The sequence below is a fragment of the Eleutherodactylus coqui genome, chromosome 1 (assembly GCF_035609145.1).
Source record: "Eleutherodactylus coqui strain aEleCoq1 chromosome 1, aEleCoq1.hap1, whole genome shotgun sequence".
Lineage (NCBI taxonomy): Eukaryota > Metazoa > Chordata > Amphibia > Anura > Eleutherodactylidae > Eleutherodactylus > Eleutherodactylus coqui.
In genome coordinates, this window is record NC_089837.1 from 236,035,033 (window position 1) to 236,062,726 (window position 27,694).

At 43.5% G+C, this 27,694-nt stretch overlaps 1 protein-coding gene across 1 annotated transcript in view; it reads left to right on the forward strand.

Moving 5' to 3' along the window:
* The window catches only part of LOC136632169 (amine sulfotransferase-like), a 162,132-nt gene that overhangs the window by 39,740 nt on the left and 94,698 nt on the right, over nt 1-27,694 (forward strand). Inside the window, exon 2 of the mRNA XM_066606860.1 lies at nt 17,116-17,291. Coding sequence (XP_066462957.1) covers nt 17,116-17,291 — 176 coding nt within the window. The remainder of the gene's footprint in view (nt 1-17,115; nt 17,292-27,694) is intronic.

Sequence of the window (27,694 nt, forward strand, 5' to 3'; positions counted from 1 at the left end):
ACAAGAATAGACTGTCGAGTTTCAGATGAAAGTTCTCTTTTTCTGGCCATTTTGAGCGTTTAATTGACCCCACAAATGTGATGCTCCAGAAACTCAATCTGCTCACAGGAAGGTCAGTTTTGTAGCTTCTGTAACGTGCTAGACTGTTTTCAGATGTGTGAACATGATTGCACAAGGGTTTTCTAATCATCAATTAGCCTTCTGAGCCAATGAGCAAACACATTGTACCATTAGAACACTGGAGTGATAGTTGCTGGAAATGGGCCTCTATTCACCTTTGTAGATTTTGCACAAAAAACCAGGCATTTGCAGCTAGAATAGTCATTTACCACATTAGCAATGTATAGAGTGCATTTGTTTAAAGTTAGGACTAGTTTAAAGTTATCTTCATTGAAAAGTACAGTGCTTTTCCTTCAAAAATAAGGACATTTCAATGTGACCCCAAACTTTTGAACGGTAGTGTATCTTCTGGTCGGAATACGCCAGCAGCTGCCATAGGCTGCTATGGGAGCCTATGTTAGCTGCCAGAGAAGGGGGGTAAGAGAATTTAGCAGCATGTCTGCTAAACTCTGACCCCCTCCCCTCCTCATCTCTGCCACTTGCTGGCTGTTTGCAATGGGAGGGGCCAGGACAGGGCGTGAGCTAGTTGCTAACCTCCTGCCTCCTCTCAGCCCCTTGTCAGCTTCCAGCATTGGGAGGGGGCGGGAGCTTAGCACCCTAGCTCCTGCCCTGTCCCACCCCCTACTCTTGCTGAAAGCTGTCAAGTGGGCAAAAAGGACGGGGGGAAGTTTAGCAGAGCTAAAGTGTCTCCCCCCCACCCAACAGCATTCCGGGCTCAGCGTATATGCACCAGACCCAGGCTGTCTGAATAGGCGCACAAATGGGAAATTTGTGCACCCGTTCACACGATTTTCGGTTGCACTGTAGCCGTGACACGGTCAACCAAAAATCACTATGCTCGTGTGACAGAGCCCTTAAACCCACATTTTTCACTTTGGAAAAAATGACATAAACTACCCCAAAATTGACTAATTTCTACTGAGTATGTAAATGCTGGATACAGAAACCAAAAATGGCAACAGCGAGCAAAATAAATTTACTATCAGTGGTATACATACCTATAATCAATGCTGTAACCACATATATAATGCAATGTTCTTAGGATATGTCGATCAAATTACATTGGCCCATCTACCAACGTCCAGGTGACCAAGGTTAACGTGCACCTATATATTTCTATTGAGATATATTTCCATTCGGTAGTGCTGAGCTATTTATCCTTTTTTTGTATAAATGCTGGAGACAGATGTAGCAAAGTTTAATGAGCCTGATAACTTTCTCTGCTAAATTATCTTTTAGATGCTGCTGTGAATTCTGAGTGTGGCATTTAAATGGTCCAACAAAGTGAGATAGTAATGAGATTGCAGGCTGCCCTTTGGATGTCATGGCAGTCTGACGCCTTGCGAATGCACCTAGAACTGCCATGTATTTGTGCCCATTGAGATATGCCTGTGGCCAGGGCCGTACCTGAAGGCTCAGGGGTCCAGGTAGAAAAGTTCAGTGCGGGCCCCCATACCAATACCTAAACTGTGCTGCATACAGCAGCAAAACGAATGTGCATACATGATCTAGCCCCTTGGCGTAATCTTTGCAAACATGACTCATTTCCTACACTACATGAAAATTGGTTTGTAGCCCCATAGGCTACTCTCATACACAAAACGCTGTATACCACTATCAGCACAGCATCTTGAGCACCATGCTAACCGCAGTACAACGCTCTTATTGATTTTAATGGGATTAGTCATACCTGCGCTCAAACGTGGTGTTTCTAACACCGTGATTTTTGAGAGCTGTTTGTTCTATTTTTGTTTTCTAATGCACCTCCTCACCCATCACAATGATAGCATGCAGTAAAAAGCGCCGTGAAACTCTGTACCATGTGTTCAAAACCACTATTCAAAATTGTGGTAAAAATGCCACGATTTTGAGCTGCGTTTTTTGAACACATGTGTGAGAGTGGCCTTAGGGTGTGTTCATGTTTTTAGTTGAACTTTTGAACCACAATTAAGAAAAACACATTAAAAAGAACTGCATTTGGTATTCAAAGACCACATATGTTTTTAAGAAACTGTATACAGTATTAAAAACTGCATGTATTATTGATGCCTTTTTTAATTGTGTGTGAAGTGTGCAATTATATACAGTATATAAAGGGAGATGTATAACTTATACCAGAGATAGATAGATAGATAGACATATGAGAGATAGATACATAGATGTTAAGAAAATTGTAGATCAATGTATTAATTGTTTTTGCTATTAGATTGTAGACTAAGAAAATATAGCATCCCGCTAGTATGAGTAGTGAAGGGGTTAATTGTAACCATTTCTATATACCAGTGAATGTATAGGACAGAGATAAGATAGTCCTTCAGACCCCCTCTCTTGCATTTCTTCCCAATGAAATAATAACTGTTTCTTTGTATGTTATTGTTATACCTTAAAAGGTGTGAACTTATGTTCATCATTTTTGTTATAGCCTATCATGTATTCTCATTAGTTTTGGAGGTATATACTTTTCTTGTGATGTCATTTATGATATATCAACCACATGCAACTTTGAATACATTAGTAATTATTTGATACCGCATCAGGCTGGTGTGATTTATATTTATTTTAAGGGCCAATGTTTCTACACGAGATCTGAGATTGTCTTCTCCTTAATAAACACACAAATTCCCCTTACATTTTTGGTCCTTTGAGTCAGAAAATCCCTGTAGAGAGAAAGGACAATCTGACTGTGAAAAGGTGGGTCTGAAGTATTCTCCGATCATTAAAAAACCTCCACCATGCTTAGATGTCATTAGAGGCCAGTCGGGTACCCTGTCCAAAACAGTGACATTTTTCCGAAGTAGCCTGAGAATTTAGAAGCCTTCCAGATAACGTGTAGTGAGCATACTGCTTATATACCTTTTCCTTCCTCCTTCTGCTTTTTTCCATATTCTTTATTGTTTAGAAGATTTTACAATGTGTATTGTAAATGAGAAGGAAGTATAGACGAATTGGTTGTCAAGGGGCAATAGCAGTAGTTTATGTGACACCATAGATATTGTGAGAAGGCTACAGGAAAGAAAAACTCCATGCAGCACATAAAAGAGGTTAAATGACATCAAGGGGCACATGGGTGTCCAGGAAATTTATTTAAAGGGGTTGTCTCGCGAAATCAAGTGGGGTTATACACTTCTGTATGGCCATATTAATGCACTTTGTAATATACATCGTGCATTAAATATGAGCCATACAGAAGTTATTCACTTACCTGCTCCGTTGCTAGAGTCCCCGTCGCCATGGTTCCGTCTAATTTCGGTGTCTTCTTGCTTTTTTAGACGCGCTTGCGCAGATGGGTCTTCTCCCTTCGGCTCCGCACGGCAGCATCGGCGTTTTGGCTTCGCCCCCTTGTACGCATCATCGCGTAGCTCCTCCCCCGTCACGTGCCAATTCCAGCCAATCAGGAGGCTGGAACCGGCACACGTCATGGGGCGGAGCTACGCGATGACGCGTACAAGGGGGCGGAGCCAAAACGCAGATGGCGAGCGGAGCCGAAGGGAGAAGACCCATCTGCGCAAGCGCGTCTAAAAAAGCAAGAAGACACCGAAATTAGACGGAACCATGGCGACGGGGACGCTAGCAACGGAGCAGGTAAGTGAATAACTTCTGTATGGCTCATATTTAATGCACGATGTATATTACAAAGTGCATTAATATGGCCATACAGAAGTGTATAACCCCACTTGATTTCGCGAGACAACCCCTTTAATATCTTCCTACTAATACTTTTTCTTTGATATTGTGTTATAGAGTAACTAATAACATACAAAGAGGGCGGCCACCTACTAACATTTTGTAATATTTGTATTGCTGTCTTATACTGCATGAAGCAAGTGTGTGAATGCTTGAGATAAGCTGATCCGATATGTGGGCATTGACCTCTTGGACACATTAAGGACCAACCTCAGTGTGCGGGTTGTTTTCGAACAAGACCCTTGATTGTGTTTGATGTTCACAGGCCCTACTCGGAAAGGCAACAAGGAGTCTTCATGTATATAGCAAAGCACTGATTCTGCTCAGGACCTTTTGCGGTTCCGCTGTATGTTTGAGTGGCCAAAGGCTCCTTTTATGTTGTTTGTCTTTTAAATCAACATCAAGAAAATAATTACTAACAATGGGAAAAATAAACTATAAGGCATTCTCCTGTGCATGTCTCTGTTGCTGTCATCAACAACAGGAAGTCCTTGAAGGAGTTAAGAAGCACATGCACAAGATAAATTCTGACATAAATGTCAAATATTGTGACAAGTGTGAAAATTAATATGGATTTAAAAATAAATTAGAAGTCCCTCGTTGTAAAGAATTATGTGATAAAATATGGACAATATCAGCTGAAAATCAGCAGAACTACTGATTATCCGCTGCTGAAGCCTGGTTAAAAGAAGCCCCAAACCGTCACACCCATATAAAAAATAGACCCCCGACAGTTTGGTGAACAATTTATAGGGTTAATGAGGAGTTACAAATTGAATAGGGGAAGAAATAGAGAATCAGCTAGAAGAATTCTAGGGCCAAATTGAAGTTCTGTAGAAGGAAATTGGAATGGGAGGGGAGGAAATGGTAGACCCCCTCTACATGATAATCAGGATTTAATAGAGAGAACAAACAATCTCATTTAAAGATGTAGGGACAGGTGGGCTAGAAGGACAAATTGGGTGCAAATAAATAGAGGTACTCAGAAGGATGATGAGGAAGTAGATCAGTATTATCACAGACTGAAGGAAGTATTTGGTATCTATAGTGGACTAGAAGCACCGGAGGGAAATCAGAGAGCGAGAGATGATCCTAACGCTGCATTTAATCAGCCATTAAAAATGCATTTGTAAGTGGAGTTTAGAAGGAAATAGGAGGTTATATAATGAAATATATGGTTACCCTTAGGGTGGGATCATTGCAGGATGTTTTGGAATATGCAAAACTTGCAGAAAAGTTTTACAGAGAAGAGGGGAGAAAGTGAGAGTTTTTATACAGTTAGAAGAATGTGATACAATGGTTCAGAAAAGTCAAAGAGGTCATTGGACAGGAAGAGGATGTGGAAATAGAGGCAGGGGAAGAAGCAGAGGGGGGATGCAGCTTGGGGATTCAAATGTGTGTTGGAATTATGGGAAATCTGGTGATTTTGCCCGAGAGTATCCTGAGAAACAATGTTCTCAGGCACCTTGGGGGAAATTGACTAGGAGGAGTGGATGTACAACACTTGGAGAATCTCTTGGCAATTTCTACTCTGCCTGAGATAGATCTCCAGGTGAACGGGCAGATGATTACTTTTCCTGGTGGATTTATGAGCAACCAGGACATTAATACATCCCAATGAGGTACCCAATGTGAAATGTAGTAACAGTCATATCATGGTAAGAGAGGTTAATGGCCGGACCCAGTTGGAATCCCTCTCTGAACCCATTATCAGAACAGACCCAGAGACAAATAAGTCTGTGAAATATCAGATTATATTGTCTCGAATATGTCTGGTAAATTTGTTGAGATGAGATGTTATGACAAAATTAGGTATTTCTATTATCCCTTAGGGAAGAAGGTATACCTTCACCAGAGTACCTGAGGGCTATTGTGAATCTCCAACAATTTTCTCCCAGGCTATGTCAGCAAACGTAGCCCAGTTCCAACCTTCTAGAGGTAGTTCGCTACTACTGTATGTTGAGGACATACTGTTAGCAGCAGACAGTGAGGAGAATAGTAGGGAGGATACAATCACACTCTTGAGGTTTCTCTGTGAGCAAGGCCATAAAGCAAACAGAAAAAAATTCCGATACTCTCAACAAATGGTTAAATATTTGGGGTATAATCTGTCATATGAAGGTAGGCATTTGGATGACATTAGGAAAAACGCAATCCTGGAGGTCCCAAAAGCACAAACAAATCATATCTAGAGATGAGCGAACGTACTCGTCCGAGCTTGATACTCGTTCGAGTATTAGCGTGTTCGAGATGCTCGTTACTAGAGGCGAGCACCACGCGATGTTCGAGTTACTTTCACTTTCATCTCTGAGACGTTAGCGCGCTTTTCTGGCCAATAGAAAGACAGGGAAGGCATTACAACTTCCCCCTGCGACGTTCAAGCCCTATACCACTCCCCTGCAGTGAGTGGCTGGCGAGATCAGGTGTCACCCGAGTATATAAATCGGCCCCTCCCGCGGCTCGCCACAGATGCATTCTGACAGAGATCAGGGAAAGTGCTGCTGGTGCCGGAGCTACTATAGGGAGAGCGTTAGGAGTGATTTTAGGCTTCAAGAACCCCAACGGTCCTTCTAAGGGCCACATCTGACCGTGTGCAGTACTGTTGAGGCTGCTTTTAGCAGTGTAGGTAGGGTGCTAAGCTCCCGCCCCCTCCCAATGCTGGAAGCTGACAAGGGGCTGAGAGGGGGCAGGAGGTTAGCAACTAGCTCACGCCCTGTCCTGGCCCCTCCCATTGCAAACAGCCAGCAAGTGGCGGAGATGAGGAGGGAAGGGGGTCAGAGTTTAGCAGACATGCTGCTAAATTCTCTCTTACCCCCCTTCTCTGGCAGCTAACATAGGCTCCCATAGCAGCCTATGGCAGCTGCAGGCATATTCCGACCAGAAGATAGTTGTTGAACTATCTTTCCTGGCTGGCCTAAAAGCAGAGCATTGCGTCCGCAGTCTGCAGTCATTGTACAGCGTATAGGGCCAGTACTGGTGAGGCAGGGAAAGAGATAATCAGGCTATATAGGCAGTGGGCTTTTTCCCAAAAATTGGGGAAAAATACTATATTTGGGCTGCCTGTGACCGCCTTCAGTTTACTGCGCGTCTGCTGGGGGTAGTAGTCCTAATTAATACGCAGCTAAGCGTTACAGCAGCCTTGAGCAAAATTGTTTCCTGGATCTGCTGTCTCTGTTACATCAGCGCCGTCATCCCGCCAGAGGGAAACAGTATACATAATATTATACGCTGCCTACAGTATCTATCTGCTGGGGGTAGTAGTCCTAATTAATATGCAGCTAAGCATTACAGCAGGCTTGCGCAAAATTGTTTCCTGGATCTGCTGTCTCTGTTACATCAGCGCCGTCATCCCGCAAGAGGGAAACAGTATACATAATATTATACGCTGCCTACAGTATCTATCTGCTGGGGGTAGTAGTCCTAATTAATATGCAGCTAAGCGTTACAGCAGGCTTGCGCAAAATTGTTTCCTGGATCTGCTGTCTCTGTTACATCAGCGCCGTCATCCAGCCAGAGGGAAACAGTATACATAATATTATACACTGCCTACAGTATCTATCTGCTGGGGGTAGTAGTCCTAATTAATACGCAGCTAAGCGTTACAGCAGGCTTGCGCAAAATTGTTTCCTGGATCTGCTGTCTCTGTTACATCAGCGCCGTCATCCCGCAAGAGGGAAACAGTATACATAATATTATACGCTGCCTACAGTATCTATCTGCTGGGGGTAGTAGTCCTAATTAATATGCAGCTAAGCGTTACAGCAGGCTTGCGCAAAATTGTTTCCTGGATCTGCTGTCTCTGTTACATCAGCGCCGTCATCCCGCCAGAGGGAAACACTATACATAATATTATACGCTGCCTACAGTATCTATCTGCTGGGGGTAGTAGTCCTAATTAATACGCAGCTAAGCGTTACAGCAGGCTTGCGTAAAATTATTTCCTGGATCTGCTGTCTGTTACATCAGCGCCGTCATCCCGCAAGAGGTAAACAGTATACATAATATTATACACTGCCTACAGTATCTATCTGCTGGGGGTAGTAGTCCTAATTAATATGCAGCTAAGCGTTACAGCAGGCTTGAGCAAAATTGTTTCCTGGATCTGCTGTCTCTGTTACATCAGCTCCGTCATCCCGCCAGAGGGAAACACTATACATATTATACGCTGCCTACGGTATCTATCTGCTGGGGGTAGTAGTCCTAATTAATACGCAGCTAAGCGTTACAGCAGGATTGCGCAAAATTGTTTCCTGGATCTGCTGTCTCTGTTAGATCAGCACCGTCATCCCGCCAGAGGGAAACAGTATACATAATATTATACGCTGCCTACAGTATCTGTCTGCTGGGGGTAGTAGTCCTAATTAATACGCAGCTAAGCGTTACAGCAGGCTTGCGCAAAATTGTTTCCTGGATCTGCTGTCTCTGTTAAACCAGCGCCGTCATCCCGCCAGAGGGAAACAGTATACATAATATTATCAGCTCAGCATTTTAAAAAAATAGAAGCAAACTACTTAAGGCCTACTACTGGCCTTTGGCCACTTGACTGCTTCTGCGCTGTGAATTCCACTAGCTCAGTCATATGCACCTACGTCTCACTACAGGCGTGCGCAAAATTGTTTCCTGGCTCTGCTGTGCGTTCCGTAAGGGAAGTCAGCCTCCAACCACAGGCCAATAAGCGGCACATTTAATTACAGCGTTCTGTTTCTGCACTACTGGTAATACAGCATGCTGAGTGGTAGGGGTAGGCCTAGAGGACGTGGACGCGGGTGAGGACGCGGAGGCCCAAGTCAGGGTGTGGGCACAGGCTGAGCTCCTGATCCAGGTGTATCGCAGCCGACTGCTGCGGGATTAGGAGAGAGGCACATTTCTGGCGTCCCCACATTCATCTCACAATTAATGGGTCCACGCTGTAGACCTTTATTAGAAAATGAGCAGTGTGAGCAGGTCCTGTCGTGGATGGCAGAAAGTGCATCCAGCAATCTATCGACCACCCAGAATTCTGCGCCGTCCACTGCTACAACTCTGAATCCTCTGGCTGCTGCTCCTCCTTCCTCCCAGCCTCCTCACTCCATTACAATGACACATTCTGAGGAGCAGGCAGACTCCCAGGAACTGTTCCCGGGCCCCTGCCCAGAATGGCCAGCAATGGTTCCTCTCCCACCGGAGGAGTTTGTCGTGACCGATGCCCAACCTTTGGAAAGTTCCCGGGGTCCGGGGGATGAGGCTGGGGACTTCCGGCAACTGTCTCAAGAGCTTTCAGTGGGTGAGGAGGACGATGATGATGAGACACAGTTGTCTATCACTCAGGTAGTAGTAATTGGAGTAAGTCCGAGGGAGGAGCACAGAGAGGATTCGGAAGAAAAGCAGCAGGACGATGAGGTGACTGACCCCACCTGGTTTGCTAAGCCTACTGAGGACAGGTCTTCAGAGGGGGAGGCAAGTGCAGCAGCAGGGCAGGTTGGAAGAGGCAGTGCGGTGGCCAGGGGTAGAGGCAGGGCCAGACCGAATAATCCACCAACCGTTTCCCAAAGCGCCCCCTCGCGCCATGCCACCCTGCAGAGGCCGAGGTGCTCAAAGGTCTGGCAGTTTTTCACTGAGAGTGCAGACGACCGACGAACAGTGGTGTGCAACCTTTGTCGCGCCAAGATCAGCCGGGGAGCCACCACCACCAGCCTCACCACCACCAGCATGCGCAGACATATGATGGCCAAGCACCCCACAAGGTGGAACGAAGGCCGTTCACCGCCTCCGGTTTGCACCGCTGCCTCTCCCCCTGTGCCCCAACCTGCCACTGAGATCCAACCCCCCTCTCAGGACACAGGCACTACCGTCTCCTGGCCTGCACCCACACCCTCACCTCCGCTGTCCTCGGCCCCATCCACCAATGTCTCTCAGCGCACCGTCCAGCCGTCGCTAGCGCAAGTGTTGGAGCGCAAGCGCAAGTACGCCGCCACGCACCCACACGCTCAAGCGTTAAACGTGCACATAGCCAAATTTATCAGCCTGGAGATGCTGCCGTTTAGGGTTGTGGAAACGGAGGCTTCCAAAGGTATGATGGCGGCCGCGGCCCCACGCTACTCAGTTCCCAGTCGCCACTACTTTTCCCGATGTGCCGTCCCAGACTTGCACGACCACGTCTCCCGCAACATTGTACGCGCCCAAACCAACGCGGTTACTGGCAAGGTCCACTTAACAACGGACACGTGGACAAGCACAGGCGGGCAGGGCCACTATATCTCCCTGACGGCACATTGGGTGAATTTAGTGGAGGCTGGGACAGAGTCAGAGCCTGGGACCGCTCACGTCCTACCCACCCCCAGAATTGCGGGCCCCAGCTCCGTGGTGGTATCTGCGGCAGTGTATGCTTCCTCCACTAAACCACGCTGCTCCTCCAACGCAACCTCTGTCTCGCAATCCAGATGTGTCAGCAGCAGCACGTCGCCAGCAGTCGGTGTCGCGCGGCGTGGCAGCACAGCGGTGGGCAAGCGCCAGCAGGCCGTGCTGAAACTACTCAGCTTAGGAGAGAAGAGGCACACGGCCCACGAACTGCTGCAGGGTCTGACAGAGCAGAGGAACGGCTGGCTTGCGCCGCTGAGCCTCCGACCCGGCATGGTCGTGTGTGACAATGGCCGTAACCTGGTGGCGGCTCTGCAGCTCGGCAGCCTCACGCACGTGCCATGCCTGGCCCACGTCTTTAATTTGGTGGTTTAGCGCTTTCTGAAAAGTTACCGCTTGTCAGACCTGCTCGGAAAGGTGCGCCGGCTCTGCGCACATTTCCACAAGTCCCACACGGACGCTGCCACCCTGCGCACCCTGCAACATCGGTTTAATCTGCCAGTGCACCGACTGCTGTGCGACGTGCCCACACGGTGGAACTCTACGCTCCACATGTTGGCCAGGCTCTATGAGCAGCGTAGAGCTATAGTGGAATACCAACTCCAACATGGGCGGCGCAGTGGGAGTCAGCCTCCTCAATTCTTTACAGAAGAGTGGGCCTGGTTGGCAGACATCTGCCAGGTCCTTGGAAACTTTGAGGAGTCTACCCAGATGGTGAGCGGCGATGCTGCAATCATTAGCGTCAGCATTCCTCTGCTATGCCTCTTGAGAAGTTCCCTGCAAAGCATAAAGGCAGACGCTTTGCGCTCGGAAACGGAGGCGGGGGAAGACAGTATGTCGCTGGATAGTCAGAGCACCCTCATGTCTATATTTCAGCGCGTTGAGGAGGAGGAGGAGGAGCATGAGGAGTATAAGGAGGAGGGGGGAAGAGACAGCTTGGCCCACTGCTGAGGGTACCCATGCTGCTTGCCTGTCATCCTTTCAGCGTGTATGGCCTTAGGAGGAGGAGGAGGATCCTGAAAGTGATCTTCCTAGTGAGGACAGCCATGTGTTGCGTACAGGTACCCTGGCACACATGGCTGACTTCATGTTAGGATGCCTTTCTCGTGACCCTCGCGTTACACGCATTCTGGCCACTACGGATTACTGGGTGTACACACTGCTCGACTCACGGTATAAGGAGAACCTTTCCACTCTCATACCCGAAGAGGAAAGGGGTTCGAGAGTGATGCTATACCACAGGACCCTGGCGGACAAACTGATGGTAAAATTCCCATCCGACTGCGCTAGTGGCTGAAGGCGCAGTTCCGAGGGCCAGGTAGCAGGGGAGCCGCAGAGATCAGGCAGCATGTACAGCACAGGCAGGGGAACACTCTCTAAGGCCTTTGACAGCTTTCTGGCTCCCCAGCAAGACTGTGTCATCGCTCCCCAGTCAAGGCTGAGTCGGCGGGAGCACTGTAAAAGGATGGTGAGGGAGTATGTAGCCGATCGCACGACCGTCCTCCGTGACGCCTCTGCCCCCTACAACTACTGGGTGTCGAAGCTGGACACGTGGCCTGAACTCGCGCTGTATGCCCTGGAGGTGCTTGCTTGTCCTGCGGCTAGCGTCTTGTCAGAGAGGGTGTTTAGTGCGGCTGGGGGAATTATCACAGATAAGCGTACCCGCCTGTCAACCGACAGTGCCGAAAGGCTTACAATCATCATGATGAACAAAGCCTGGATTTCCCCAGACTTCTCTTCTCCACCAGCGGACAGCAGCGATACCTAAACAATACGTAGGCTGCACCCGCGGATGGAAGCTTTGTTCTCTATCACCATCAAAAACGTGGACCTTTTAGCTTCATCAATCTGTGTATAATATTCATCCTCCTCCTCCTGCTCCTCCTCCTGAAACCTGACGTAATCACGCCGAACAGGCAATTTTTCTTAGGCCCACAAGGCTCAGTCATATAATTTTTGTAAACAATTTTTATACGTTTCAATGCTCATTAAAGCGTTGAAACTTACACCTCAACCAATTTTTATTTTACCAGGCTGCCTCCAGGCCTAGTTACAAATTAAGCCACATTAACCAAAGCGATTAATGGGTTTCACCTGCCCTCTTGGTTGGGCATGGGCAATTTTTCTGAGGTACATTAGTACTGTTGGTACACCAATTTTTTGGGGCCCTCGCCTACAGTGTAATCTAATTAATTTTTTGCCCACCTGCATTAAAGCTGACGTTACATCAGCTGTGCTGGGCACTGCAATGGGATACATTTATGTACCGCCGGTGGCTTCCTGGCACCCACCCATGCTGTCGGTCCACACGGAGTTGTAACTGCATGTGTCCACTTCTAAAGAACCCCAGTCTGACTGGGGCATGCAGTGTGGGCCGAAGCCCACCTGCATTAAACCTGACGTTACCTCAGCTGTGCTGGGCACTGCAATGGGATATATTTATGTACCGTCGGTGGGTTCCAGGGAGCCACCCATGCTGTGGGTCCACACGGAGTTGAAACTGCATGTGTCCACTTCTAAAGAACCCCAGTCTGACTGGGGCATGCAGTGTGGGCCGAAGCCCACCTGCATTAAACATGACATTACCTCAGCTGTGATGGGCAATGCAATGGAATATATTTATGTACCGCCGGTGGTTCCTGGCACCCACCCATGCTGTCGGTCCACAGGGACTCCACAATAAGGAGTTGTACCTGCCTGTGTCTATGAATTAAAAACCCCGGTCAGGTTGGGGCATGCAGTGTGGGCCGAAGCCCACCTGCATTTAATCTGACGTTAGCTCTGCTGTCCAGGGCACTGCAATGGGATACATTTATGTACAGCCGGTGGGTTCCAGGGAGCCACCCATGCTGTGGGTGCACACTGAATTCCCATTGCGTGGTTGTACCTGCCTGTGACTATTTATAAAATAACGCGGTCTGACTGGGGCATGCAGACACCTTGACAGAATGAATAGTGTGTGGCAAATAGGTTCCCCATTTCTATGCCCACGTGTGCAGCTCCTGATGGCGGTGGCACAGGATTATATTTCTCATTGCTTCTGTACAGCATTGTGGGCTATCGCCCCGCCCCTTTTAAAGAGGGTCGCTACCTTGCCGTGCCAATCCTCTGCAGTGTGTGCCTGCGGTTCCTCCTCATGACAGACGCACTTATAAATAGACATGAGGGTGGTGTGGCTATGAGGCCAGCGTGTGGCATGAGTGCAGCTGAAGGCTTCGCAGGGACACTTTGGTGTGCGCTGTGTACACTGCGTCGTGCGGGAGGGGGGGTGGGGGTTGGGCAGCATGTAACCCAGGAGAAGTGGCAGCGGAGTGTCATGCAGGCAGTGATTGTGCTTTGTTGGAGGTAGTGTGGTGCTTAGCTAAGGTATGCATTGCTAATGAGGGCTTTTCAGAAGTAAAAGTTGTTGGGAGGGGGGGGGCCCTCTCTTGCTGCTATTGTGGCTTAATAGTGGGACCTGGGAACTTGAGATGCAGCCCAACATGTAGCCCCTTGCCTGCCCTATCCGTTGCTGTGTCGTTCCCATCACTTTCTTGAATTGCCCAGATTTTCACAAATGGAAACCTTAGCGAGCATCGGCGATATACAAAAATGCTCGGGTCGCCCATTGACTTCAATGGGGTTCGTTACTCGAAACGAACCCTCGAGCATCGCGAAAATTTCGTCCCGAGTAACGAGCACCCGAGCATTTTGGTGCTCGCTCATCTCTAATCATATCCTTTTGGGAATAACGAACTTCTGCAGAACCTGGATCCCAAATTATGCATCCCTGACAGCGCCTCTTACCAGACTCCACTATGATGAATCTCTGGTTGCTGCTGACAGGATTCATTGGGATGTGCCCTCTGAGGAAGCCTTTGTCAGGTTAAAACAGACTCTGGTGGGCACATCAGTTTGGGGGCTGTCGAACTACAAGCCCTTTGTGCAAACTGTTGAGTCAAGGGGAGGGAATATGACCTCTTTGTTAACTCAGGAACATGGTGGGAAACAAAGAACACTGGCATACTATTCTTCCAGACTAGATCCAGTGGCCCGAGCACCCCTACCCTGTGTACAAGCAGTAGTAGTGGCAGCTGAAGTAGTCAGATCTTCTGCCACTATAGTACTGTTCCACCCCTTGACTCTGAAAGTAGTGCACGCAGTTGGTTCTACTCCTACAAAACATGACCTCATATCTTAGTCCTTCCAGACATCTCTCCTGCATGACACAACTGCTCTCACAGCCACACCTGACAATTGAGATGTACTGCACTTAATCTATCTACCTTACTGCCTATTTCTTCAACGGTACTCCACACAACTATGTAGGAGAGATAGCACAAAAGGTGTTACCCAGACCAGATCTGCAGGACTTAGATCTTGTAGATGCTGAATACACTCTCTTTGTAGATGGGTCGATTAGGAAGAGCCCCGATGGCACCAACGCCACTGGATATGCTGTGGTTACACTAAAAGAGACCATAATAGCTGGGTCCTTGCCAAAGCACTACTCTGCACAGGCAGCAGAACTGGTAGCTCTGACTAAGGCCTGTCAGTGGGCAAAGGGTAAAAAGGTCTCTATTTAGATATGCAGCAGTATTGAGCCATGGCCTTTGCCATGTCTCAACATGAGGGATGGTTGCACTAATATCTAAAGTATTCACAAGGATGGCTTCACTCTACCAAGTCCTCCTCACCACTGCCACAGCAATTAAGATTGCTGTAAGAAAATCCTGGATTCACCTGTCCCATTGTAAAAAGGTTTTATAGGCAGAGCAGGGACAGTCTGCTGGAGGTTCTCTGAATAGCCCGGTGACTGGGTGAGATACAACATAAGGTGGTTGATGTCTCTAAGTTGGTAAAAAGTTCCAACCCCATACCCACAGGGTAACTTCAGTGCAGGCTGGGAGGGATAGTATTACTTTTGGGAATATTGGTGAATCTGGAGATTTTTTTGTTGTTGAGCGGAACTAGGGAACCATTACTGGGGAATGTCTGAACCTACACAGTGGGATAGAACTGGTAAAGCCCTGAATTTTACTTTTACAGAAGGAGTGACTAGCACCTTTTTGGTAGATATGTGTCAGATGATGGACTGTGGGGATCAAACTGAAGCAAAGAAACTTGTATGGGCACAGATAAATACATCTGTTTCATCCCTCTGGGGACTGAGTGTGAAGGATGGACTCAGGCATAGGGCCAGAATTGGGGTTATAAAATGTCAAGGACAGATGCACAAAGTTTAAAAAAATGGTTATCAATAATAAAGTCAGTAAATTTTCCATGCACGCGTAGCAAAGATTGTAATCACACAGAACACAGGGTTGCTGCAGAGAGGGCAATTGGCAACAGACATCCTGCGGATCCCTTCTACTACCCCACCCCAGCAAGTGGGGCATGATCTTATGCTGTCCAAGTTCCGCGATCTGAGAGCAGAGTTGCAATTTATTCCTACTAGGGAGGATTTGGGGGCGTATGTCTCACACCTAGAGTCACTATATAAAGCTGAGATTCCCTCCGTCCATCAAGACATCCATCACCAGGGAGACAGGATCTCCACAACTGAGGGCTATGTTGCGTCCCTTGCTGATAGAGTGGAGTACCATAAGTCTACCCTGGCCAACATATCCCACCAGTTACACTTCCTAATGGACTCTCTAGGTGACATGGAGAACAGGGGTCGCAGAAATGGCATACGTATCAGAGATTTCCCTGAGGATATAAAGCCCCCTCAGTTAAAGGCAACAGTGCGAAACATCTTCAATGATCTACGAGAGGTCCCACCTGAAGCTCCATTAGAGTTGGATATATGTCATAGGGCCCTTGGCGCCCGCTCTAGGGACACAGACCGACCACGCGACATAGTTCGCAGGGTCCATAAATTCCAACTGAAGAAAGCCATAATGAGAGGAGCCTGTGGGTGGCGTGAAATAATGCATAAGGGGGTACAGCTTCAAATTTTGTATGCCACAAGCATTATATTTTAGGTATTAATCAGAAAATGGTTTCACACTAGTTTACATATTGGCTGTTATTGCTGTGCGCAGTTTGGAGGCGCCTCTGGAGCACGTTCCAGACAAGGGGGCTTGGGGCTGACCTTAGGTTGACACAGGGGCAGTTTATAGGTTTTTTTTTTACCTCCCTCATTTTTTTTGTTTTCTGGACACAGGAGTTTTCCTCTTTTGTAGGGGGAGACAGGTGCGCCCTGAATATTCGGCAGCTTACGTCCTATTAAGGGGGCAATTGATATTTTTATTTTGGTTCAGAGTGAACCCCATTTCAGTGTTTGTTTCTTGTGTTTACTGTTAGTTGTGGTCCCCCTGACAGTGCAGGAGCCAGGAAGAGGACAAGGGAGAGTGGAGGAAGGGTGAGTGACATGAGGCGGGAGGGGAGATGATGGGCACCCATTCTCCTGCCCAGCCAATCAAGTTGTGGGCGTTGCTTGTGGGCGTGCATTTTGTCTACATCTATTCTCTAGAAATCAGCTGTTATCATTGGAGGAGGCAACAGCCAGCCACTAACTCCACATGCAGGTTTTGCTGCAGGGAAAATGCAGTATTTATTGCAAGCCAGGAATTCAGAATAGTGCATGGATGTGCCAAGTCTATCAAAGTGCTTCTCTGTTCTGGCACATACAGAGGACCTTTTCTTGTATGATGTTACTATGTCAGCAGTTGTGGGGAGGCAACTGCTTTAACTGTTTATAAGTTCATTTTAGTTCAAGCAAGGTTGATAATTAATAGATTTATCTCCAACTATAGTGCAAAATCATATAACAAGGGGACGTTTACCACCAATTGCTCCAAAAGTTATAAGTCGAAAGGTTAAAGCAGTCATATATAAATAAGCATAATCTGACCTTCTGTACTTAATCTACTATCACTGCTTCTTCTGAATGGAAAAACTGCATATTTCTCAAAGGTAATTTATATATAAGTATATATGTTTTGCTGATAAAATATTTCCCAGCAAATAAATACAAATTATGCATTTTAGGTTTGAAGAAGCAACAATGGACCAAGATGCACTGGAAGAAGCCCTGAATGCATTCATGTTTAAACATAAAGGAGTATACTTTGAGAGCCATTCTACAACACCTGAAGCTGTAGATGCTGTAGAACATATGGAAATTAGGGACAGTGATGTGTTTCTTATTACCTACCCAAAATCAGGTAAGTTCACAGGTAGAAATTTTTTATCAACTAGTAGCTTAAGAAAATATTCTTATATTATTGGAGTAGATTATTAAAGAGAAGCACACATACTGTATATGTACATTCATGGAAGAACACAGTCATAGAAGACATTTCTATTATTTTAAATTTTACAATTTAATAATATTAATTTTTTAAAGTTTGAGAAAATTGTAAAGTTCCTCTATCAGATTTCGAAATTCAGAAGGGTCTTTCTTTAGCTTGAGTTGTAGGTTGCTTTTAGACAGAACAATTATTGTTCCAAAGATCGTTCAGTCTAAATGTGAGCCAGGGTTTAACAGCGCCACTCAATCTTTTACATTCACTCATATAGCAAATGTGAAAGATTGAATGATACTGAACGATGTTCCTTTGAATGAGCCAACGATGTGTCTGTCTATCTAAACAGGCTGCACAAGAGGAAACGAACTAGCGATGATGTCACCCGCTTATTCAGACAAGAATTGTCTTGTCTAAAAGGACCTTTGTTACAAGATGATATCACAGTGTGCAGTTCCATCAGGGTGGTTTATTTACTCTTTGAATTGCTTTACAATGGGGTTTTGTTGTATTTAGGTAAGAAAACATAAGCTTTTTAATGGGTTAAGATAAGCTAACTTTCTGTGCTATCACAATCAAGGTAAAATGTGTCTCATCTGTACAACTCAAAACTTCACGTTAAATCTGACATTTACCTTTTTAAGTAATCCACTAGTCCTGGATAAACAAAGGTGGCCACACTGCTTCTCTGACCACCTGATGTATACTGTGCACTAATATGCATTATTAGCCTAAGGTCGCTTTCACAAGGTAGAGACACTTGTGCCAGATTTGTGCCTCTCGAAACACACAAATGTCTCACGAAAATGAACCCTAATCTTTTGAATGACGTCATACACATAAGCAATTTTGTTTCCCATGGTGCAATGTGCTGCAGTAAAAAAGTCGCGGCATGTCCTATCTTTGGGCGCGCCCTTGCACTGCTTTGCCCATTGTTTTCATTGGGGCTAGCAAAGCATCACCTTGCTTGATGAAAACAATGGGAAACACTCTGTGATCCTCTACCATGTCAACTGTGTCAGGGGATCGCAACTTTCCTGAAGATGTTTTTGAAACAAATACGCCGTGCATCCACAGTGAAAGTGCACTTGTCTGTTTGAAATAAGCCCAATACACTACATGCTGCTTAGATTGGCTAGTACTTCTCACATGATGAGCGCTGTTCAGTCAGAGCAACATGTTTTGTCTTAGAAGACTACGACGCATACTACGCACAGTGTACATCTGGTAGTTGTAGAAGCAGTGCGGCCATCTTTGTTTTCCAGGACTGGAGGGTCACTTTAAGGACCTGAAGATTTTTTTGTTTTGTTTTTGGATTGTCGCATTCTGAAATCCACGCTTTTGTTTTGCCATCGCTGCCATATGAGGACTTTTTTATACAGTGAGTTGTATTTTTCAATGGCGCCATTTAGCAGTTCATATGATCTATTGCTTAACTTTTGTTAACACTTTACGGGTCAAATGGAGGAAACAACAATTTTACCCTTCATTTTTACACATATTACACCATTTGCCATGTGGCATAAATAACGTTACCTCCATTCTGTGGATCAGCATGATTGCTGCAATACAAATGTACATAGTTTTCTACTTTTGCACAATAAAAGTATTTTTCATAGAGAAAGCCCTTGTGCCGGGGTCTTCTCTCCCTCTGTATCGATGTGTTATTCATTTAGTAGATCTTTATTGTTCCTGTCATTATATAATGTATTTACTCCCCTCTTCTCATATATAAAATACTAGCTGATATACCCGGCTTTGCCCGAGTTAATTTGGTACTGGTGTTTATCTGGTGTTCACACGGAAAATCTTATGAAGTCGTGGTTACTTTAGAGATACTGAGGAAAAACATATGTTCACCATTTTGCATAGTTCTCTGCGTTACCCAGGAAACACCACGTAGAGGTAACCATGCGACGTTTCCTTCATATAAAATGACATCAGGAAGTGAGAGAATTAGATTACGTACATAAAATTTGGACACTAATTCTTTTGCGCTTAGAATTGAAAAATCGAGTCGGGACCTATTAACTTTTCATATTTATGACACAATCAATGCTTGTGCCAAATTTCATGTTTCTATGACATTGGGAAGTGAGAGATTTGGATTATGTACGTAAAATTTGGACGCTAATTCTTTTGCGCATAGAATTGAATAATGGAGTTGGGACCCATTAGCTTTTCCTATTTATGACATAATCAATGCTCGTGCCAAATTTCCCGTTTCTATGACACCGGAAAGTGAGCAAATTACATTCCGCACGTAAAATTTGGACGCTAATTCTTTTGCGCATAGAATTGAATAATCGAGTTGGGACCCATTAGCTTTTCCTATTTATGACATAATCAATGCTCGTGCCAAATTATCCGTTTCTATGACACCGGAAAGTGAGCAAATTACATTCCGTACGTAAAATGTGGACGCTAATTCTTTTGCGCATAGAATTGAATAATCGAGTTGGGACCCATTAGCTTTTCCTATTTATGACATAATCAATGCTCGTGCCAAATTTCCTGTTTCTATGACACCGGAAAGTGAAAAATTACATTCCGCACGTAAAATTTGGACGCTAATTCTTTTGCGCATAGAATTGAATAATTGAGTTGGGACCCATTAGCTTTTCCTATTTATGACATAATCAATGCTCGTGCCAAATTTCCCGTTTCTATGACACCGGAAAGTGAGAAAATTACATTCCGCACGTAAAATTTGGACGCTAATTCTTTTGCGCATAGAATTGAATAATGGAGTTGGGACCCATTAGCGTTTCCTATTTATGACATAATCAATGGTCGTGCCAATTTTCCCGTTTCTATGACACCGGAAAATGAGAAAATTACATACCGCACGTAAAATTTGGACGCCAATTCTTTTGCGCATAGAATTGAATAATGGATTTGGGACCCATTCGCTTTTCCTATTTATGACATAATCAATGCTCGTGCCAAATTTCCTGTTTCTATGACACCGGAAAGTGAAAAATTACATTCCGCACGTAAAATTTGGACGCTAATTCTTTTGCGCATAGAATTGAATAATGGAGTTGGGACCCATTAGCGTTTCCTATTTATGACATAATCAATGGTCGTGCCAATTTTCCCGTTTCTATGACACCGGAAAGTGAGAAAATTACATTCTGCACGTAAAATTTGGACGCCAATTCTTTTGCGCTAGAATTGAATAATCGAGTTGGGACCCATTCGCTTTTCCTATTTATGACATAATCAATGCTCATGCCAAATTTCCCGTTTCTATGACACCGGCAAGTGAGAAAATTACATTCCGCACGTAAAATTTGGACGCTAATTCTTTTGCGCATAGAATTGAATAATCGAGTTGGGACCCATTCGCTTTTCCTATTTATGACATAATCAATGCTCGTGCCAAATTTCCCGTTTCTATGACACCGGAATGTGAGAAGATTAGATTCCGTACGTAAAATTTGGACGCTAATTCTTTTGCGCATAGAATTGAATAATGGAGTTGGGACCCATTAGCTTTTCCTATTTATGACATAATCAATGCTCGTGCCAAGTTTCCTGTTTCTATGACACTGGAAAGTAAAGAAATTACATTCCGCACGTAAAATTTCGACGCCAATTCTTTTGCGCATAGAATTGAATAATCGAGTTGGGACCCATTAGCTTTTCCTATTTATGACATAATCAATGCTAGTGCCAAATTACCCGTTTCTATGACACCGGAAAGTGAGAAAATTAGATTCCGTACGTAAAATTTGGACGCTAATTCTTTTGCGCATAGAATTGAATAATCAAGTTGGGACCCATTAGCTTTTACTATTTATGACATAATCAATGCTCGTGCCAAATTTCCTGTTTCTATGACACCGGAAAGTGAAAAATTACATTCCGCACGTAAAATTTGGACGCTAATTCTTTTGCGCATAGAATTGAATAATGGAGTTGGGACCCATTAGCGTTTCCTATTTATGACATAATCAATGGTCGTGCCAATTTTCCCGTTTCTATGACACCGGAAAGTGAGAAAATTACATTCTGCACGTAAAATTTGGACGCCAATTCTTTTGCGCTAGAATTGAATAATCGAGTTGGGACCCATTAGCTTTTCCTATTTATGACATAATCAATGCTCGTGCCAAATTTTCCGTTTCTATGACACCGGAAAGTGAGAAAATTAGATTCCGTAGGTAAAATGTGGACGCTAATTCTTTTGCGCATAGAATTGAATAATCGAGTTGGGACCCATTAGCTTTTACTATTTATGACATAATCAATGCTCGTGCCAAATTTCCTGTTTCTATGACACCGGAAAGTGAAAAATTACATTCCGCACGTAAAATTTGGACGCTAATTCTTTTGCGCATAGAATTGAATAGTTGAGTTGGGACCCATTAGCTTTTCCTATTTATGACATAATCAATGCTCGTGCCAAATTTCCCGTTTCTATGACACCGGAAAGTGAGAAAATTACATTCCGCACGTAAAATTTGGACGCTAATTCTTTTGCGCATAGAATTGAATAATGGAGTTGGGACCCATTAGCTTTTCCTATTTATGACATAATCAATGGTCGTGCCAATTTTCCCGTTTCTATGACACCGGAAAATGAGAAAATTACATACCGCACGTAAAATTTGGACGTCAATTCTTTTGCGCATAGAATTGAATAATGGATTTGGGACCCATTCGCTTTTCCTATTTATGACATAATCAATGCTAGTGCCAAATTTCCTGTTTCTATGACACCGGAAAGTGAGCAAATTACATTCCGCGCGTAAAATTTTGACGCCAATTCTTTTGCGCATAGAATTGAATAATCGAGTTGGGACCCATTAGCTTTTCCTATTTATGACATAATCAATGCTAGTGCCAAATTACCCGTTTCTATGACACCGGAAAGTGAGAAAATTAGATTCCGTACGTAAAATTTGGACGCTAATTCTTTTGCGCATAGAATTGAATAATCAAGTTGGGACCCATTAGCTTTTACTATTTATGACATAATCAATGCTCGTGCCAAATTTCCTGTTTCTATGACACCGGAAAGTGAAAAATTACATTCCGCACGTAAAATTTGGACGCTAATTCTTTTGCGCATAGAATTGAATAATGGAGTTGGGACCCATTAGCGTTTCCTATTTATGACATAATCAATGGTCGTGCCAAGTTTCCTGTTTCTATGACACTGGAAAGTAAAGAAATTACATTCCGCACGTAAAATTTCGACGCCAATTCTTTTGCGCTAGAATTGAATAATGGAGTTGGGACCCATTCGCTTTTCCTATTTATGACATAATCAATGCTCATGCTAAATTTCCCGTTTCTATGACACCGGCAAGTGAGAAAATTACATTCCGCACGTAAAATTTAGACGCTAATTCTTTTGCGCATAGAATTGAATAATCGAGTTGGGACCCATTAGCTTTTCCTATTTATGACATAATCAATGCTTGTGCCAAATTTCCCGTTTCTATGACACCGGAATGTGAGAAGATTAGATTCTGTACGTAAAATTTGGACGCTAATTCTTTTGCGCATAGAATTGAATAATGGAGTTGGGACCCATTCGCTTTTCCTATTTATGACATAATCAATGCTCGTGCCAAATTTCACGTTTCTATGACACCGGAAAGTGAGAAAATTACATTCCGCACGTAAAATTTGGACGCTAATTCTTTTGCGCATAGAATTGAATAGTCGAGTTGGGACCCATTAGCTTTTCCTAGTTATGACATAATCAATGCTCCTGCCAAATTTCACATTTCTATGACATTGGGAAGTGAGAGATTTAGATTATGTACGTAAAATTTTGACGCCAATTCTTTTGCGCATAGAATTGAACAATCGAGTTGGGACCTATTAACTTTTCCTATTTATGACATAATCAATGCTCGTGCCAAATTTCCCGTTTCTATGACATTGGGAAGTGAGTGATTTAGATTATGTACGTTAAATTTCAACGCCAATTCTTTTGCGCTAGAATTGAATAATCGAGTTAGGACCCATTAGCTTTTCCTATTTATGACATAATCAATGCTCGTGCCAAATTTCCCGTTTCTATGACACCGGAAAGTGAGCAAATTACATTCCGCACGTAAAATTTGGACGCTAATTCTTTTGCGCATAGAATTGAATAATCGAGTTGGGACCCATTAGCTTTTCCTATTTATGACATAATCAATGCTCGTGCCAAATTATCCGTTTCTATGACACCGGAAAGTGAGCAAATTACATTCCGTACGTAAAATGTGGACGCTAATTCTTTTGCGCATAGAATTGAATAATCGAGTTGGGACCCATTAGCTTTTACTATTTATGACATAATCAATGCTCGTGCCAAATTTCCTGTTTCTATGACACCGGAAAGTGAAAAATTACATTCCGCACGTAAAATTTGGACGCTAATTCTTTTGCGCCTAGAATTGAATAATTGAGTTGGGACCGATTAGCTTTTCCTATTTATGACATAATCAATGCTCGTGCCAAATTTCCCGTTTCTATGACACCGGAAAGTGAGAAAATTACATTCCGCACGTAAAATTTGGACGCTAATTCTTTTGCGCATAGAATTGAATAATGGAGTTGGGACCCATTAGCGTTTCCTATTTATGACATAATCAATGGTCGTGCCAATTTTCCCGTTTCTATGACACCGGAAAATGAGAAAATTACATTCCGCACGTAAAATTTGGACGCCAATTCTTTTGCGCATAGAATTGAATAATGGATTTGGGACCCATTCGCTTTTCCTATTTATGACATAATCAATGCTAGTGCCAAATTTCCTGTTTCTATGACACCGGAAAGTGAGCAAATTACATTCCGCACGTAAAATTTGGACGCTAATTCTTTTGCGCATAGAATTGAATAATCGAGTTGGGACCCATTAGCTTTTCCTATTTATGACATAATCAATGCTAGTGCCAAATTACCCGTTTCTATGACACCGGAAAGTGAGAAAATTAGATTCCGTACGTAAAATTTGGACGCTAATTCTTTTGCGCATAGAATTGAATAATCAAGTTGGGACCCATTAGCTTTTACTATTTATGACATAATCAATGCTCGTGCCAAATTTCCTGTTTCTATGACACCGGAAAGTGAAAAATTACATTCCGCACGTAAAATTTGGACGCTAATTCTTTTGCGCATAGAATTGAATAATGGAGTTGGGACCCATTAGCGTTTCCTATTTATGACATAATCAATGGTCGTGCCAAGTTTCCTGTTTCTATGACACTGGAAAGTAAAGAAATTACATTCCGCACGTAAAATTTCGACGCCAATTCTTTTGCGCTAGAATTGAATAATGGAGTTGGGACCCATTCGCTTTTCCTATTTATGACATAATCAATGCTCATGCTAAATTTCCCGTTTCTATGACACCGGCAAGTGAGAAAATTACATTCCGCACGTAAAATTTAGACGCTAATTCTTTTGCGCATAGAATTGAATAATCGAGTTGGGACCCATTAGCTTTTCCTATTTATGACATAATCAATGCTTGTGCCAAATTTCCCGTTTCTATGACACCGGAATGTGAGAAGATTAGATTCTGTACGTAAAATTTGGACGCTAATTCTTTTGCGCATAGAATTGAATAATGGAGTTGGGACCCATTCGCTTTTCCTATTTATGACATAATCAATGCTCGTGCCAAATTTCACGTTTCTATGACACCGGAAAGTGAGAAAATTACATTCCGCACGTAAAATTTGGACGCTAATTCTTTTGCGCATAGAATTGAATAGTCGAGTTGGGACCCATTAGCTTTTCCTAGTTATGACATAATCAATGCTCCTGCCAAATTTCACATTTCTATGACATTGGGAAGTGAGAGATTTAGATTATGTACGTAAAATTTTGACGCCAATTCTTTTGCGCATAGAATTGAACAATCGAGTTGGGACCTATTAACTTTTCCTATTTATGACATAATCAATGCTCGTGCCAAATTTCCCGTTTCTATGACATTGGGAAGTGAGTGATTTAGATTATGTACGTTAAATTTCAACGCCAATTCTTTTGCGCTAGAATTGAATAATCGAGTTAGGACCCATTAGCTTTTCCTATTTATGACATAATCAATGCTCGTGCCAAATTTCCCGTTTCTATGACACCGGAAAGTGAGCAAATTACATTCCGCACGTAAAATTTGGACGCTAATTCTTTTGCGCATAGAATTGAATAATCGAGTTGGGACCCATTAGCTTTTCCTATTTATGACATAATCAATGCTCGTGCCAAATTATCCGTTTCTATGACACCGGAAAGTGAGCAAATTACATTCCGTACGTAAAATGTGGACGCTAATTCTTTTGCGCATAGAATTGAATAATCGAGTTAGGACCCATTAGCTTTTACTATTTATGACATAATCAATGCTCGTGCCAAATTTCCTGTTTCTATGACACCGGAAAGTGAAAAATTACATTCCGCACGTAAAATTTGGACGCTAATTCTTTTGCGCCTAGAATTGAATAATTGAGTTGGGACCGATTAGCTTTTCCTATTTATGACATAATCAATGCTCGTGCCAAATTTCCCGTTTCTATGACACCGGAAAGTGAGAAAATTACATTCCGCACGTAAAATTTGGACGCTAATTCTTTTGCGCATAGAATTGAATAATGGAGTTGGGACCCATTAGCGTTTCCTATTTATGACATAATCAATGGTCGTGCCAATTTTCCCGTTTCTATGACACCGGAAAATGAGAAAATTACATTCCGCACGTAAAATTTGGACGCCAATTCTTTTGCGCATAGAATTGAATAATGGATTTGGGACCCATTCGCTTTTCCTATTTATGACATAATCAATGCTAGTGCCAAATTTCCTGTTTCTATGACACCGGAAAGTGAGCAAATTACATTCCGCACGTAAAATTTGGACGCTAATTCTTTTGCGCATAGAATTGAATAATCGAGTTGGGACCCATTAGCTTTTCCTATTTATGACATAATCAATGCTAGTGCCAAATTACCCGTTTCTATGACACCGGAAAGTGAGAAAATTAGATTCCGTACGTAAAATTTGGACGCTAATTCTTTTGCGCATAGAATTGAATAATCAAGTTGGGACCCATTAGCTTTTACTATTTATGACATAATCAATGCTCGTGCCAAATTTCCTGTTTCTATGACACCGGAAAGTGAAAAATTACATTCCGCACGTAAAATTTGGACGCTAATTCTTTTGCGCATAGAATTGAATAATGGAGTTGGGACCCATTAGCGTTTCCTATTTATGACATAATCAATGGTCGTGCCAATTTTCCCGTTTCTATGACACCGGAAAGTGAGAAAATTACATTCTGCACGTAAAATTTGGACGCCAATTCTTTTGCGCTAGAATTGAATAATCGAGTTGGGACCCATTAGCTTTTCCTATTTATGACATAATCAATGCTCGTGCCAAATTTTCCGTTTCTATGACACCGGAAAGTGAGAAAATTAGATTCCGTAGGTAAAATGTGGACGCTAATTCTTTTGCGCATAGAATTGAATAATCGAGTTGGGACCCATTAGCTTTTACTATTTATGACATAATCAATGCTCGTGCCAAATTTCCTGTTTCTATGACACCGGAAAGTGAAAAATTACATTCCGCACGTAAAATTTGGACGCTAATTCTTTTGCGCATAGAATTGAATAGTTGAGTTGGGACCCATTAGCTTTTCCTATTTATGACATAATCAATGCTCGTGCCAAATTTCCCGTTTCTATGACACCGGAAAGTGAGAAAATTACATTCCGCACGTAAAATTTGGACGCTAATTCTTTTGCGCATAGAATTGAATAATGGAGTTGGGACCCATTAGCGTTTCCTATTTATGACATAATCAATGGTCGTGCCAATTTTCCCGTTTCTATGACACCGGAAAATGAGAAAATTACATACCGCACGTAAAATTTGGACGCCAATTCTTTTGCGCATAGAATTGAATAATGGATTTGGGACCCATTCGCTTTTCCTATTTATGACATAATCAATGCTAGTGCCAAATTTCCTGTTTCTATGACACTGGAAAGTGAGCAAATTACATTCCGCGCGTAAAATTTAGACGCTAATTCTTTTGCGCATAGAATTGAATAATCGAGTTGGGACCCATTAGCTTTTCCTATTTATGACATAATCAATGCTAGTGCCAAATTACCCGTTTCTATGACACCGGAAAGTGAGAAAATTAGATTCCGTACGTAAAATTTGGACGCTAATTCTTTTGCGCATAGAATTGAATAATCAAGTTGGGACCCATTAGCTTTTACTATTTATGACATAATCAATGCTCGTGCCAAATTTCCTGTTTCTATGACACCGGAAAGTGAAAAATTACA